The 14,270-nt window shown below is 39.5% G+C and overlaps 1 protein-coding gene across 2 annotated transcripts in view; it reads left to right on the top strand.

Moving 5' to 3' along the window:
* The first annotated feature begins 1,775 nt into the window (after positions 1-1,775).
* pcgf1 (polycomb group ring finger 1) overlaps positions 1,776-14,270 on the top strand; it is a 17,092-nt gene continuing 4,597 nt past the window's right edge. For both annotated transcript variants that reach the window (XM_047352719.1, XM_047352720.1), the window contains exons 1-6: positions 1,776-1,919; positions 7,445-7,550; positions 7,648-7,800; positions 10,472-10,543; positions 10,709-10,811; positions 10,969-11,011. In XM_047352719.1, the coding sequence (XP_047208675.1) occupies positions 1,833-1,919; positions 7,445-7,550; positions 7,648-7,800; positions 10,472-10,543; positions 10,709-10,811; positions 10,969-11,011 (564 nt within the window). In that variant the 5' untranslated portion in view covers positions 1,776-1,832. The remainder of the gene's footprint in view (positions 1,920-7,444; positions 7,551-7,647; positions 7,801-10,471; positions 10,544-10,708; positions 10,812-10,968; positions 11,012-14,270) is intronic.

A 14,270-nucleotide genomic window follows, 5' to 3' on the forward strand; every position in this document is an offset into this window, starting at 1 on the left:
ACACTGCCTGGCCAAAAAAAAAGTTGCCACCACAAAAAAAAAAAAAAGGTCACACACTTTAATATTTCGTTAGACCATCTTTAGCTTTGGTTACGGCACGCATTCGCTGTGGCATTGTTTTGATAAGCTTCTGCAATGTCACAAGATTTATTTCCACCTAGTGATGCATTCATTTTTCACCCAGGTCTTGCATTGATGATGGTAGAGTCTGACAGCTGCGCAAAACCTTCTCCAGCACATCCCAATGATTCTCAATGGGGTTAAGGTCTGGACTCTGTGGTGGCCAATCCATGTGTGAGAATGATGTCTCATGCTCCCTGAACCATTCTTTCACATTTAGAGCCCAATGAATCCTGGCATTGTCATCTTGGAATATGCCCATGCCATCAGGGAAGAAAAAATCCATTGATGAAATAATCTGGTCATTCAGTATATTCAGGTAGTCAGCTGACCTCATTCTTTGAACACATACTGTTGCTGAACCCTGACCTGACCAACTGCAGCAACCCTAGATCATAGCACTGCCCCCACAGGCTTGTACAGTAGGCACTAGGCATGATGGGTGCATCACTTCACCTGGCTCTTTTCTTACCCTGATGCACCCATCACTCTGGAACAGGGTAAATCTGGACTCATCAGAACATATGACCTTCTTCCATTGCTCCAGAGTCCAATCTTTATGCTCCCTAGCAAACTGCAGCCTTTTTTTTCCGGCCACATTTCTTCCTCGAAGATGATGGGTCCCCACTATCCTTCCAGTTTTTAATAATGCGTTGGACAGTTCTTAACCCAATTTTGCTTCTTTCTGCAATCTTAGATGTTTTCTCTGCTTGATGCATGCCAATGATTTGACCCTTCTGAAACAGACTGACATATTTTCCATCATGGGATGTATCTTTCGACATGGTTGTTTAAATGGACTGAACTTATATAGCGCTTTTCCAGTCATACAGACCGCTCAAAGCGCTTTACACTAGAGCCACATTCACCCAATTGCACTCACTAACGCTCACACACCGGTACGCAGATCGGTAGGCAACTTGAGGTTAAGTGCCTTGCCCAGGGGCACATCGACCTATGGTAGGAGGAAGCTGGAATTGAACCCACAACCTTCTAATTGCAAGACAACTACTCTTCCTACTGAGCCACAGTCGCACCAGTTGGTGTTAAATAACTTGTTACCAGCTGACATATAATCGCCCATGCAGTAATTATCCAATGGGAGGCTTGTAGCTATTTGCTTAGTTCAATCCAGGCAACTTTTTTTTTGGCCATGCGGTGTATATGACATTGATATGGCTTGTATAAAATGCTGCTACTCGTCTGTTAACAGGAACTAGAAAACAGGGACATATAACATCAGGTCTGGCTTCACTCCTCTGGCTTCCTCTTCCTTATTGTTTGTAGCCATCAAGCAGAAACTGAGACCTGAGAAACTTTGTCTCGTTCTTGTCATGTCATCTGGTTTGAATGATAATGAAGCTGAGTCTGAGTCTTTTTTACTGCACTAATCACTTGTTCTATATGTTGTAAATCTGACTTGAGGAAGTATTTTAATTATCTATCTATCTATCTATCTATCTATCTATCTATCTATCTATCTATCTATCTATCTATCTATCTATCTATCTATCTATCTATCTATCTATCTATCTATCTATCTATCTATCTATCTATCTATCTATCTATCTATCTATCTATCTATCTATCTATCTATCTATCCTAAAAAATAAAGTCACAAACATAACATGCTTTTATTTTCTTGTTTGCCCGCCTCGATTCTCAAAAGATGCCACATCCGGTTTACCCGGAACCGAGCATTATTCCCAAAGATGGCGGAGCAAGGTCCAATGGCTATAGCGATGCGGCTCCGAAATCAGCTTCAGTCCGTCTATAAGCTGGACCCACTACGGAACGAGGTGAGCTACTTTGTGTTTTGTGCTCTTTATCAACCGAGGAAAACGTATTAAGATTGAAAGTACCGAATATGGACGTTAATGTGGCGTTTCTAACGGGAGATGGTGGTCTCCGCTGCGCTGATGGAGACAGACTGAGAGAGATGCTTGAGCATGCGTATACGGCGGGGTCCAACCTTGTGGTTCTGCGGAGCAACGTGCATCAAAGATCCCAACCAAGTGTTAAATTTGAAAATTTCAGGTCATGTTTCCTTTGCTTCAGTTGGAAGTTTACTTTTAATTTGCGCTTTACGGGCGAGTAAACTGTGGCGGCAACAGACGCTGCGCTCCGTTGGTTCTCCGATTTGGTTGACGAAGTAACGGCGGTCCGTTTCGAGTTGCTACCGCTTCGCGCTTGGTTTGTAGTTGGATAAAATCCCTTATTCAGTCGCCACAGCTTGGAGTTAGCAAGCAGCTCCTGATTTCTTCGACATTAAGCTCAGTGCCTCCTGTGACAGTGTGGTGGTCTCCTCGGAGAAACGTTACTTTTTCCGTTTCAACGTGACCACCGAGGTCATGTTGAGCTCGCCTGCTCCTCCTCCGAAGTGTGCAGACAGGCTGTAAGACCATGTTTTATCATTCCTGAAAATGGTTCATCCCAGACTGAGGGAAGCTCGTTAATAGCGTTCATAAGGTCCTCTTTGTTTCCAGCGCTGTGGTTCTGATCGGTGTTACCGCTTTCCAGGAACAAACGCGTGAAAACCTTTTTATAGTTTTGGATCGGTGGAGAATTAGACCACGACTAACCAACAACATTATTCTGGAGCCGCTGCTCTGCTTATTTTATAGGCTTATCCCTGGTCCAGCGCACATGTATCAAAGGAATGGTTCCTTAGCAGACGCCTGTAGATCCTGAAGACACGTTGAGGAGGTAATTTAAGTCATCAGTCAGTTGTATGATCAGTGACACATATAAAACCTGCAGGAAACTGTCTCTTGGGGACAGATGTTGACCAACCCTGGATTAGACCTAAACTCCAAAGTCAGGTAAAGTAGGAAAAAGGCGATCTGGCTAAACTTTTACATCATTTCTTATCAAGTCCCTGCCTTCAAAGCACCTCTGCGTGTTTTACAGGTTTGCATGTTGCCAAACTCCTGATTTACATGAACTGGTCATTTACCACCTGCTGAAGAACTGGGGGCAGGCTGGGGAAATGTAAACTGGGTGTACTGGATTAGGCACACATGTTACACAAGGAGGACAGTGGACCCAAGGACCTGGGTCGGTCACTGCTTTAGATGCTCTAACACATCTTATCGGAGCTGCACACTATATTGAATTGTGCTGTATTGCAATGGACTGCTTCAATTCAATACTTGGTACGTTATAATTGAAACGAATGATCGTGACTAATCAAATATTCAAATAATCGTCAACTAATTTAGTGACGTATTAATTTTCAACTGGAGTACAGACTCTAAAACATACCATTTGCTGAAAAACTCACTCAGATCAGTAATTAGGCCAAACTTGTACAGAAAATGTATCCATTTTGCATTAAAGATGAAAAACCTTCTTTGTCTGTAAATATACTCTCTCCAAAACTAACCTGGTTCAAATTCTGGAAAACAAATCTGCTATTAAGCACTTCTGCTAACTGATTATTAACCAGTAAATCAAAAATATAGTTGAAAGATTATTCGATAAGCAAAATAATTGTTAGTTGTAGCCCTCGTTTTAATTGCTGACGTGTAATTTATTTAAGTTCTGCTGTCAACTGATATATTTGGCCAAACTACATCTTATTCAAAGGGATTATTTACCTCTACCTGCCAAGTTCTCCAGAGGCCCGTGTTAGTGGCACATGATTCTGGGATCTTGTGTGCTGAAGCAGGGAACCATCCTAATCAGGGCTACAGCCAGGGACGGGTACCTTTCACATTTCAACCGATATGGTACTGATGATCGGTACCTGGGTATCGGTACCAGTTTTCAGTACTTTTGTGTGCGTTTATGTGGGGATAAATGTTAATTTGGTTAATAATAAAACCTCAACATTTTTCAATTTGACATATTTATTTCTCAATATATAAACTTTAATGAAGATATCAAACCAACGTCCAGCTTGTTTGTATTGTTACATCTCAGTCGTTTCTTCTCCCATGTTGCTTCAGACGATGAGTTGTAGCCGTAGATCTGAGGCTGTCAAACTCTGTGTCCGTTAGTGTCACGATGATGCGTTTAGGTACCGTTTGAATTTACATGAATAGGTACTCACATGCTTGTGTGTATCCCTGCCCATCATTTACTGTTAACTAATTTGTTTACAAATTCAAAACTCTTTTCAAGACATTTACTTTCCATGAAACAGTGGTCACCCTTAGCATCTAGGTCGCTTAGATCTATGCCAGCTGTCAGTTTGTCTCTAACATCAAGTTAAAGGCTTGAGAGAGAGAGAAAAAAATATATATATATATATATATTTTTATATATATATATATATATATATATATTTTTTATATATATATATATATATATATATATAAAAAATATATATATATATAAAAATATATATATATATTTTTTTATATATATATATATATATATATATATATACAGGTCCTTCTCAAAATATTAGCATATTGTGATAAAGTTCATTATTTTCCATAATGTCATGATGAAAATTTAACATTCATATATTTTAGATTCATTGCACACTAACTGAAATATTTCAGGTCTTTTATTGTCTTAATATGGATGATTTTGGCATACAGCTCATGAAAACCCAAAATTCCAATTTCACAAAATTAGCATATCATTAAAAGGGTCTCTAAACGAGCTATGAACCTAATCATCTGAATCAACGAGTTAACTCTAAACACCTGCAAAAGATTCCTGAGGCCTTTAAAACTCCCAGCCTGGTTCATCACTCAAAACCCCAATCATGGGTAAGACTGCCGACCTGACTGCTGTCCAGAAGGCCACTATTGACACCCTCAAGCAAGAGGGTAAGACACAGAAAGAAATTTCTGAACGAATAGGCTGTTCCCAGAGTGCTGTATCAAGGCACCTCAGTGGGAAGTCTGTGGGAAGGAAAAAGTGTGGCAGAAAATGCTGCACAACGAGAAGAGGTGACCGGACCCTGAGGAAGATTGTGGAGAAGGGCCGATTCCAGACCTTGGGGGACCTGCGGAAGCAGTGGACTGAGTCTGGAGGAGAAACATCCAGAGCCACCGTGCACAGGCGTGTGCAGGAAATGGGCTACAGGTGCCGCATTCCCCAGGTCAAGCCACTTTTGAACCAGAAACAGCGGCAGAAGCGCCTGACCTGGGCTACAGAGAAGCAGCACTGGACTGTTGCTCAGTGGCCCAAAGTACTTTTTTCAGATGAAAGCAAATTCTGCATGTCATTCGGAAATCAAGGTGCCAGAGTCTGGAGGAAGACTGGGGAGAAGGAAATGCCAAAATGCCAGAAGTCCAGTGTCAAGTACCCACAGTCAGTGATGGTCTGGGGTGCCGTGTCAGCTGCTGGTGTTGGTCCACTGTGTTTTATCAAGGGCAGGGTCAATGCAGCTAGCTATCAGGAGATTTTGGAGCACTTCATGCTTCCATCTGCTGAAAAGCTTTATGGAGATGAAGATTTCATTTTTCAGCACGACCTGGCACCTGTTCACAGTGCCAAAACCACTGGTAAATGGTTTACTGACCATGGTATCACTGTGCTCAATTGGCCTGCCAACTCTCCTGACCTGAACCCCATAGAGAATCTGTGGGATATTGTGAAGAGAACGTTGAGAGACTCAAGACCCAACACTCTGGATGAGCTAAAGGCCGCTATCGAAGCATCCTGGGCCTCCATAAGACCTCAGCAGTGCCACAGGCTGATTGTCTCCATGCCACGCCGCATTGAAGCAGTCATTTCTGCCAAAGGATTCCCGACCAAGTATTGAGTGCATAACTGTACATGATTATTTGAAGGTTGACGTTTTTTGTATTAAAAACACTTTTCTTTTATTGGTCGGATGAAATATGCTAATTTTGTGAGATAGGAATTTTGGGTTTTCATGAGCTGTATGCCAAAATCATCCGTATTAAGACAATAAAAGACCTGAAATATTTCAGTTAGTGTGCAATGAATCTAAAATATATGAATGTTAAATTTTCATCATTACATTATGGAAAATAATGAACTTTATCACAATATGCTAATATTTTGAGAAGGACCTGTATATATATATATATATAATATAACACTGTTTGTCTTGCATGAGAGAGATATTCACAAGTGGATATTAAGAAGCTCACAAACTAATGGTCCCTTTTTAAGGATGTGTCTGCATCTTTAAAGCAAGACAGATTTTCCTCTCTTAGATTGATAAAGATGCATCCAGACGTCGGAGCCACCGGACTGTTACATTTCTTGTGCACATTATTACAGATCCTCAGTATTTTTCTGTCTTTTCTGTATTTTGTGCAAGACTCTGTCACAGCTTGTTGCTCTGATAGGAAAGACTGATTATGTCCACGGGTAATATTATAAAGAAATCATAAATTCATCTGGATGCTTAATAATGTCGCACAATTGTTTTAAGTTATTTAACTGAACAGTGTGCAGTATTATGAAATAAAGCATCAAATCATTGGTTTTGACATGAGGATTTTTCGATATCAAGTCATTTGAACGGTCGTTCCAATCCTGATAAATCTTGCAGTGCAATGTGCCTTGATGGTTGGGTAAGTTAACACTGGTAAATGTCACTTTTCAAGACTAGATTAGAGTTTCATAGAAGGAAAAAATGTCCAAGCCTCAAAAACGTGAATTCTTAACTGGTGTTGCCTGAAACATTGACATACAGTAGATGAACAAATAAAGGATAATGCATCTCTGAGTTCCTGTTATTTGTTTTTAATTTCTATATGACATGCCTCTCAGTTGCTGTTTATTTGCTTTAAATAGTTTTAGACCGGACTCCTGTTGTCTGCCCTCCACTTGTGAAAAAAAGACTAAAGTCCTGAGAAAATCTGATAAACTAAGACACGCTCTTCTGCTGCCATCTTGTTGTCATTAAAGGGCAGCAAACTTGTCTGCAGTTGGAATGTTTTCCCAGAAATAAACAACCAAAATCTTTCATTTTTTTTCCCCTCGCAACCAAATTAAGACATTGTCTCTCAAAAAAAAAAAAAAAAGTCAATCTTAGTTATTTTTCCGTTTAGTGTTTTTAAGATTTTCACTGCTTCTTCTATAGTTTAAATATCATCTACAGAATCAGAGAAAACTGAAATATTCTAAACAAAATCATTATTTTCTGAGCTGCTGTATATTTATGGGAAATATTCTACAGTAAGGCTGAACCATCTGCTGAAGGAGTGGTTTTAAAATGTTTCCTAAAAACTAACACGATACTGTTAGATCGTGCTTGTTATCATATTTACAGCAATCCACAAAAAATCATTCCAATATGCCTCCAGAACTGATAATACAAACTTTAATCTTTAATGAAATGTGTGAATATTTAAAACCAGTGATGGTTTATTCTTTGGTTTTCCAGGAGGAAGTCAAGTTGAAGATCAAAGACCTGAATGAACACATCGTCTGCTACCTCTGCGCTGGCTATTTTATAGACGCCACAACAATTACAGAGTGTTTGCATACTTGTAAGTTTATGAATTTTAAGTTTGTATCGCTAAAATAATTAGTTTGACTGAATGTTTTCAATATGATCTCAATCTCCCGGTTGTTTTTCCTGTACAGTCTGTAAAAGCTGCATTGTAAAGTACCTGCAAACCAGCAAGTATTGTCCCATGTGCAACATTAAGATTCATGAAACCCAACCTTTGCTTAACCTCAAGTTGGATCGAGTGATGCAAGACATCGTCTACAAGCTGGTGCCTGGCCTTCAAGAGAGTAAGTTCTGTACATTTGATGTAAATTAAAGTATTGAAAACTTTATTTATGTAGCACCGTTCGCAGATCAAAAACCACAAAGTGCTTTACAATGAATAAAAACATAGAATATAAAAACAAAAGAAAATATAAAACGGCATACATGTAACGTCATGCAGCATAAAAGTAGTTAAAAGCCAATTTTTCTGAAAAGAATCAACAGAATGAAGAAAATACAAAGATGGAGGTAACATTCCACACTGGGAGGCACAACTATGTTTTATCTCCTCTGGTCTTAAATTATGTTTGTGGAACCATTAACATATTTTGACTGGAAGATCTCAGACTAAGACAAGAACTGTAGGGCTCTAGAAGGTCAGAGATTTAGGCTGGGGCTTGACCACACATGACTCTAAAAGTAACATTTTTAAATGAATTGTGTACCAAATGTACCAGAAGCCAATTTAAAGTGGTTAAAACTGGAATGAATCTCAAGATATTTCTTATCTAAACACATAAAAAGGCTTTTTAAAAATAATCAAGACGAGATGAAATAAAAGCAGGAAAGATCATCTGTAATTTAGCTTTAGACACCAGAGTTTGGTGCTTAGAAACATTTCTTAGCTGGAAATTAAAACGGTTTCTGGTTGTATTCACACCAGGAAAGTCCTTTACTCCGCTTGTTTGGTACAGACCAAAAGCAGACTTTTTTTTTGTTGTTTGGTGCGGTTTGTTTTCACATTGTACTTTTTGGAAGTGAACTATTACTTGTAAACAAAGCCACGCGGGTGACGATCATTGCTCTCATTGGACAGAAATAACGGGGGCGGGACAGAACACAGACCCGGAAATTTAGGAAAACAACTGTAGACGTGCTGCGTGCAGCACCTCTGTTCTGCATATTTGTGCTGTTATTAAAGCTGCAAAATTGTGGGAGTCTGGAGCAACTCATTCAATACAGATTTTGTGAAGTTATATTTATTATTTTGGAACAGCGTCAGAATGCATGTGCCCAGTCTCACAACATGCCAGTAGCGTTGCTAAGCAACATACAGCTGATCAGGTAAGATTTCAGTACAATCTACACCTTTGCTACGGTGGCTTGTTTAGTCCAAAGAGACATACGTTTTCTATAATTGGTTCAGATCGGGGCCGGTTCGTATTTAGACCATAAGCGAACCGCACCAGAGTCTGTTTGGATGCAGACTGAGAACACTTCAAAAAGTGGGTCTCGGTCCAGTTGTTTTTTCCGGACCAGGGTTCGCTTGAGTGTATTCACACCTGCACAAAAGGTCTGTAACAACAGGGGAAATGAACTCTGGTCCGTTTAATGCGGACCAAAAGTGGCAGGTGTGAATACACCCTCTGACTAATCCATGCAAATGTTGACATGGCAGAGTCAGAAATAATACCAAGGTTTCGGATGTTTGGTGTGACACAGAAGGCCAATACACCAAGGTGTTGCTGGAGTTCAGTTATTTTCTCAGGGGAAATAATAATAGTTTAGTCTTATCAGAGTTTACCTGCAAGCGGTTGTCACAGAGCCAATGTGTGATACTACTAAAATAGTTTATCAAAGAGGGCAGCTTTTAATGTTCATGTTTGCAGAACCGTAGAGCTCAATATCATCAGCATAGAAATGATGAGACACACGCTTCATCTTAACACCAGCCATGCCTCCCCTTCTTTTCAGTCTGTGTCCTTTTTCTCACACCTGGGTACTTACTCAGGGTCATGAGTAGGGAAAAGTATTCAGGGGAGGATGGAGAGCTTTCTGTAGCTCTCTCACCTGTCAAAACGTTTTTCCACAGACACTCTGATGTTCAGTAAAGTGTGTGGAGAATTGGTTTGAGTAGCAAAGACACCATTACAGCAAAGCAAACTTTGAATGACGGCATACAAAATAAAATAAAAAATACAAAAACAGAGGAGCAGGAGCGACGGGGCCAAACGCTGGCGTCATCTTGCTTTGTGCGTCTACATCGGGATTCCAGGTCTTCTCCAGGATCCTGGGGAGACAATGCCTTGCAAAAGTAATCATGCTATAAATCTTTCAGATCTTGTCATGTTAAAACCACAAACTGTATTTGTATTTTATTGTTGTTTTAACTGGTGGACCCACACACACACACACACACACACACAAAGTAGTTGTTAAGCAGATAGGAAATGGCACATAGTTTGTTTTACAAATAAAAATCTAAAAAGTGTGGCCTGTGTTTGTATATGTCAGGACTTTGCAGAAGCACCTTCACAACAGCTGGAAGTCTTTTGGGGCACATCGCCTTTCCCTCTGTCTTTAGCCCCGCCCATCTTCTCATAAACACTAACCCTGCCCCTGCTGAGAAAAGAAAAACTCGGGCAAAAATCTCGGGTAAATGGCTGAAGGTCCCTGCAGTAGAAGAGGGGCTATAGTTGTCAACAGATTCCCCCACCTGAGCTATGGATGCATGCAGCTCCTGCAGAGTTACCTTGGACATATTGGCTGCTTCTCTGATTCATGCTCTCCATGTTTGACAGAAAATTATAATGTGACCCAATCTGAGAAAGTTAGAGGGGGAATGAATACTTTTGCAAGTTTTTCTATAGCATATTCGAAGCACAACAATTTATTTTCTTATGAAATTTGAAGTCATCACAAAACTGAAAATTGTCAGCATGTTTTGAGTTTTTGTTGTTTTATTTTGCTCAGGTGAGGACAAACGAATAAAAGACTTTTACCAGTCGCGGGGCTTAGAAAGAGTCATCCAACCTGCTGGAGATGGTAGGTCCTTATTTTACAGATAAATCTGACATCCTGAAATGTTCCTGTTTTTAAAAGAGCTCTGTGTTGATGTTACGTACTAAACAACTGCGGTCAGATTTATATTTTTGCTCAACAGCATTAAAGTCTAAATCTTAACCACATTCTTTTCCTCCAACTCTTTAGACGTTTCAGACAGCGCAGCACTACCTTTTACGAGCTTTGACCACTCTAAAGCTCACTTCTACAGATATGATGAGCAGGTTTCGCTGTGTTTAGAAAGACTAAGGTAAACGGCTCATGTTTTTATCTTTAAGTGATTTTTGCGCACTTTAATAAAATGAGACAAAAATGTGGACATTTGTGTGGCTATATTTGATTTAACTCTCTCAAAACAAACTTTTGCAACATGTTTTAACGCTCTGTCCATTCCTTTGTCTTTACAGTTCATCACTCTCTGGGAAAGATAAGACAAAACTTACTCTCCAGGTAGGTTTAACCAGTAAACTAAGTGACTTGTAACTAGTATCATATTTCAATAAAGATATGTGTGCTTATATAAGTTGTTAAGCTAGCTCTTGGTGCTTTTAAAGCAACAAGGCTTTTCACAACCTTGAAAAAGATGTCTGCAGGACATAAAAACCCTAAACTGCTTAGCAAATACATGACACATTGACACTGCTGTTACAGCAGAATCCAGCCTTCTGAGCTGCTAAATCTCTGTGCTGCTGGAGCCTCGTATTTACAGAGAGACGGGGATAAGTAGGAGAAGCGGGTCACTGAGGCAGGAAATCATTCTTCATTTAACAGAAAGGCAACTACTCTCCTAATAACTGGGTTGTTTAATTTAGAAAATTGAATGACTCTTCAAGATACATAGGTATCCACTATTGTTTGATCTTGTCTTGTAATTTAATTATTGAAGCAGTTTTAATGCAGCTGAATGTTGTCTAATAACACTGGTGCAGACGTCTGTCTGACTTCATATCAAACCTGCAGTCTTTAGCAGTTTGCATTAAGCTGAGCAGAGAACAGCTGACTCAATGCAAACATGACTACTGGATGATTTCTATGGAAGCAAATCGTTACCATATTTCAAATGAAAAAGCATTTTCAGAAATGCTTTTTCATTTTAAGAATGTGGCTGCATTATTTGACCCATAAATAAAATTAGTAATCAATCATCCTATTTGCATTTTAATTTTCTTCTTCACGACTGCACATTTTAGGCGATAATCATAAAGAAAACAAAGCAGACATTGCTTTTTTGTTTTTGTGGTCTGCCCTCAAAGTACTGCCCAGAACTCGAAAACAAAAAAGCATTCTGAGCGGCGGGCGCAGCAGAGTGACGTCAGCAGCCTCTCTTCCTCAGCTCCCTGCTAACCGAGCTACCCATCTTGTTCGGTAGGGGGCGCTCTGCACGTCTGAATTGCATTACATTGCAAACGTGCCGAGAAATTGATTGAATTGTAGCAGAGCCGAGCTCAATTTGTGGCAGTGGCAGACAGAACTGGTAGTTCTGGTGGCATCCTTATGGCCTGGGACATCCAGCGTGTTTTTAAGCATTTATTTATATTTTTCTGTGAGTGACAATTCAGAATAGCCGCTCGTGCTCTATAATAAACCGGCTGTTTGTGCAATAAATCTTCATCATCCTTTCAACACGTCACACATTCACATAGTGATATTTATTTTCCATGTCAAGTAAATACAATCACATTATGTTATGGGTCTAAAGCTGTTTATTAAATAATAATCAATAATGAAATCATTATTTAAAGGTAACAGGCTATAACAACAATGACAACCCATTTGCCGATAATCAGCATCAGCTTCCACAAAAACAGCGGCAACCGCATTGGCGAGCTTTTACGGCCGGTCTGGCACCTTCTGGCATCCTCGTGGAATCCCCTGCCACCCTGCAGCAGGCTGTGGAGGAACTGCCACAGCCAATGCAGACGTGCACAGCGCCCCCTACCGAACAAGATGGGTAGCTCGGTCAGCAGGGAGCTGAGGAAGAGCGGCTGCTGACGTCACTCTGCTGCGCCCGCAGCTCGGAATGCTTTTTCATTTTCGAGTTCTGGGCAGTACTTTGCGGGCAGAGCACGAAAACGAAAAAGCAATGTCTGCTATGTTTTCTTTTTGATTATGGCATAAAATGTGCAGTCATGAAGAAGAAAATGCAAATGCAAATAGGATGATTGATTACTAATTTTATTTATGAATCAAATAATGCAGCCACATTCTTAAAATGAAAAAGCATTTCTGGAAATGCTTTTTCATTTTCAAATTTTACATTTCAAATTGAATTTTGGTACATTTTGAAAAATAAATCTCAAATGTCTTTTCTTTTTCATTTTAATTAAGTGAAAGAATGAGCAGTCTTGAAGAAGAAAATTAAAATGCAAATAGGATTATTGATTACTAATTTTATTTATGAGTCAAAACAATGCAGCCACATTCTTAAAATGAAAAAGCATTTCTGAAAATGCTTTTTCATTTGAAATATGGTAACGATTTGCTTCCATAGATTTCCATCTTCCAGCAGAGGGCACCATTGCTTTGCTTTATTAAGATATGGAGGCAGTTTTAGGAAGAAAACAAACTTGCTTTCATGACATAACATAATAATCTGCTCTTTATCAGTTATTGAAACACAGCCTGGCAATCCAGTGTTATTTATTTTACAAGTGTTGTAAACTAAAACATTTTTTCCAATATTTTACCCACCTTTACCATAAATAAAATTTTTTCATCTTATGCCCTCATGGAACGGTTTGGCCGACTCTTATTCAGAGCTTTGCGTCAGTTCTTGACAGTCAGGCTGTGATCTGGTACTTGAGCTTTTCAGGGTTCCTACACAGTCTGGAAAGTTGTGGAATTTAAGGATTTTCCAGTTCTGTGGAAAGAAAACGGGTGGTGCAAAAAGATTTGAATTTCTAAGGTTTAGTCCTTGTCCATTAGTCTAAATGTTGTATCTGTCCAGCCGTTCATCTTTATGCAGTCGTAGTTTTTGGAGATTCCGTATTAAAGCCCAACTCCTGAAATATGTGCAGTAAATTAACAGACTTTTATTTTTGAGCTTTAAAAATTGGCCTGAGAGCTTTGGAACTTCGAGTGTGAAAAGGTTTAGGATTGTGGCAAAACAAATGTAAAGGAATATTGGATTTGACGATTTTTGTGGTCGACTTGCTCCTTTATTTGGTGTCATTGTCTTTTTTTTTCATCCATTGGATGAAGTCTATCTTTAGTCGCCAAACGTTTGTGCTAAAATTTTAATTTCTACTATTTGTGTTTGGTGTCATCATGCCCACATGCTCTTGGTGAAGCACCCGTCACTGTGCCTGAAAGTTACTGAGATGTTTGTCCTGAAACTTTACTTTCTGCCTGGAATTAACTTTTCTCTCGTCTGTCCGAAAAGTAATTGGGTTTGTTCGTTTACAGCTTTGCAAACCTAATCAGTCAACATCCACTCCTGATTGGCAGCTGACTTTAAAATGTTTCCACTTTTGATTAATCTTTCTCACTGTGTCATTATGAATTCCAAATAGTGTGAAACTGGCCTTCTAACCCTTCTCAAATTGATGAGTTGCAACAGTTGCTCCTCTTAGGTCATTGCTGATGTTTTTCCCTCCTGGCATTGGGACACATGGTGATAGTCTAAACCAGTTAACTGCCAAAATCCTGCCTTTGTGATCATTTTACAGATTGATATGATTTTTATTCTATTGACAAAATCTGATTGGTG

This window comes from Girardinichthys multiradiatus, chromosome 23, assembly GCF_021462225.1.
Source record: "Girardinichthys multiradiatus isolate DD_20200921_A chromosome 23, DD_fGirMul_XY1, whole genome shotgun sequence".
Taxonomy (NCBI): domain Eukaryota; kingdom Metazoa; phylum Chordata; class Actinopteri; order Cyprinodontiformes; family Goodeidae; genus Girardinichthys; species Girardinichthys multiradiatus.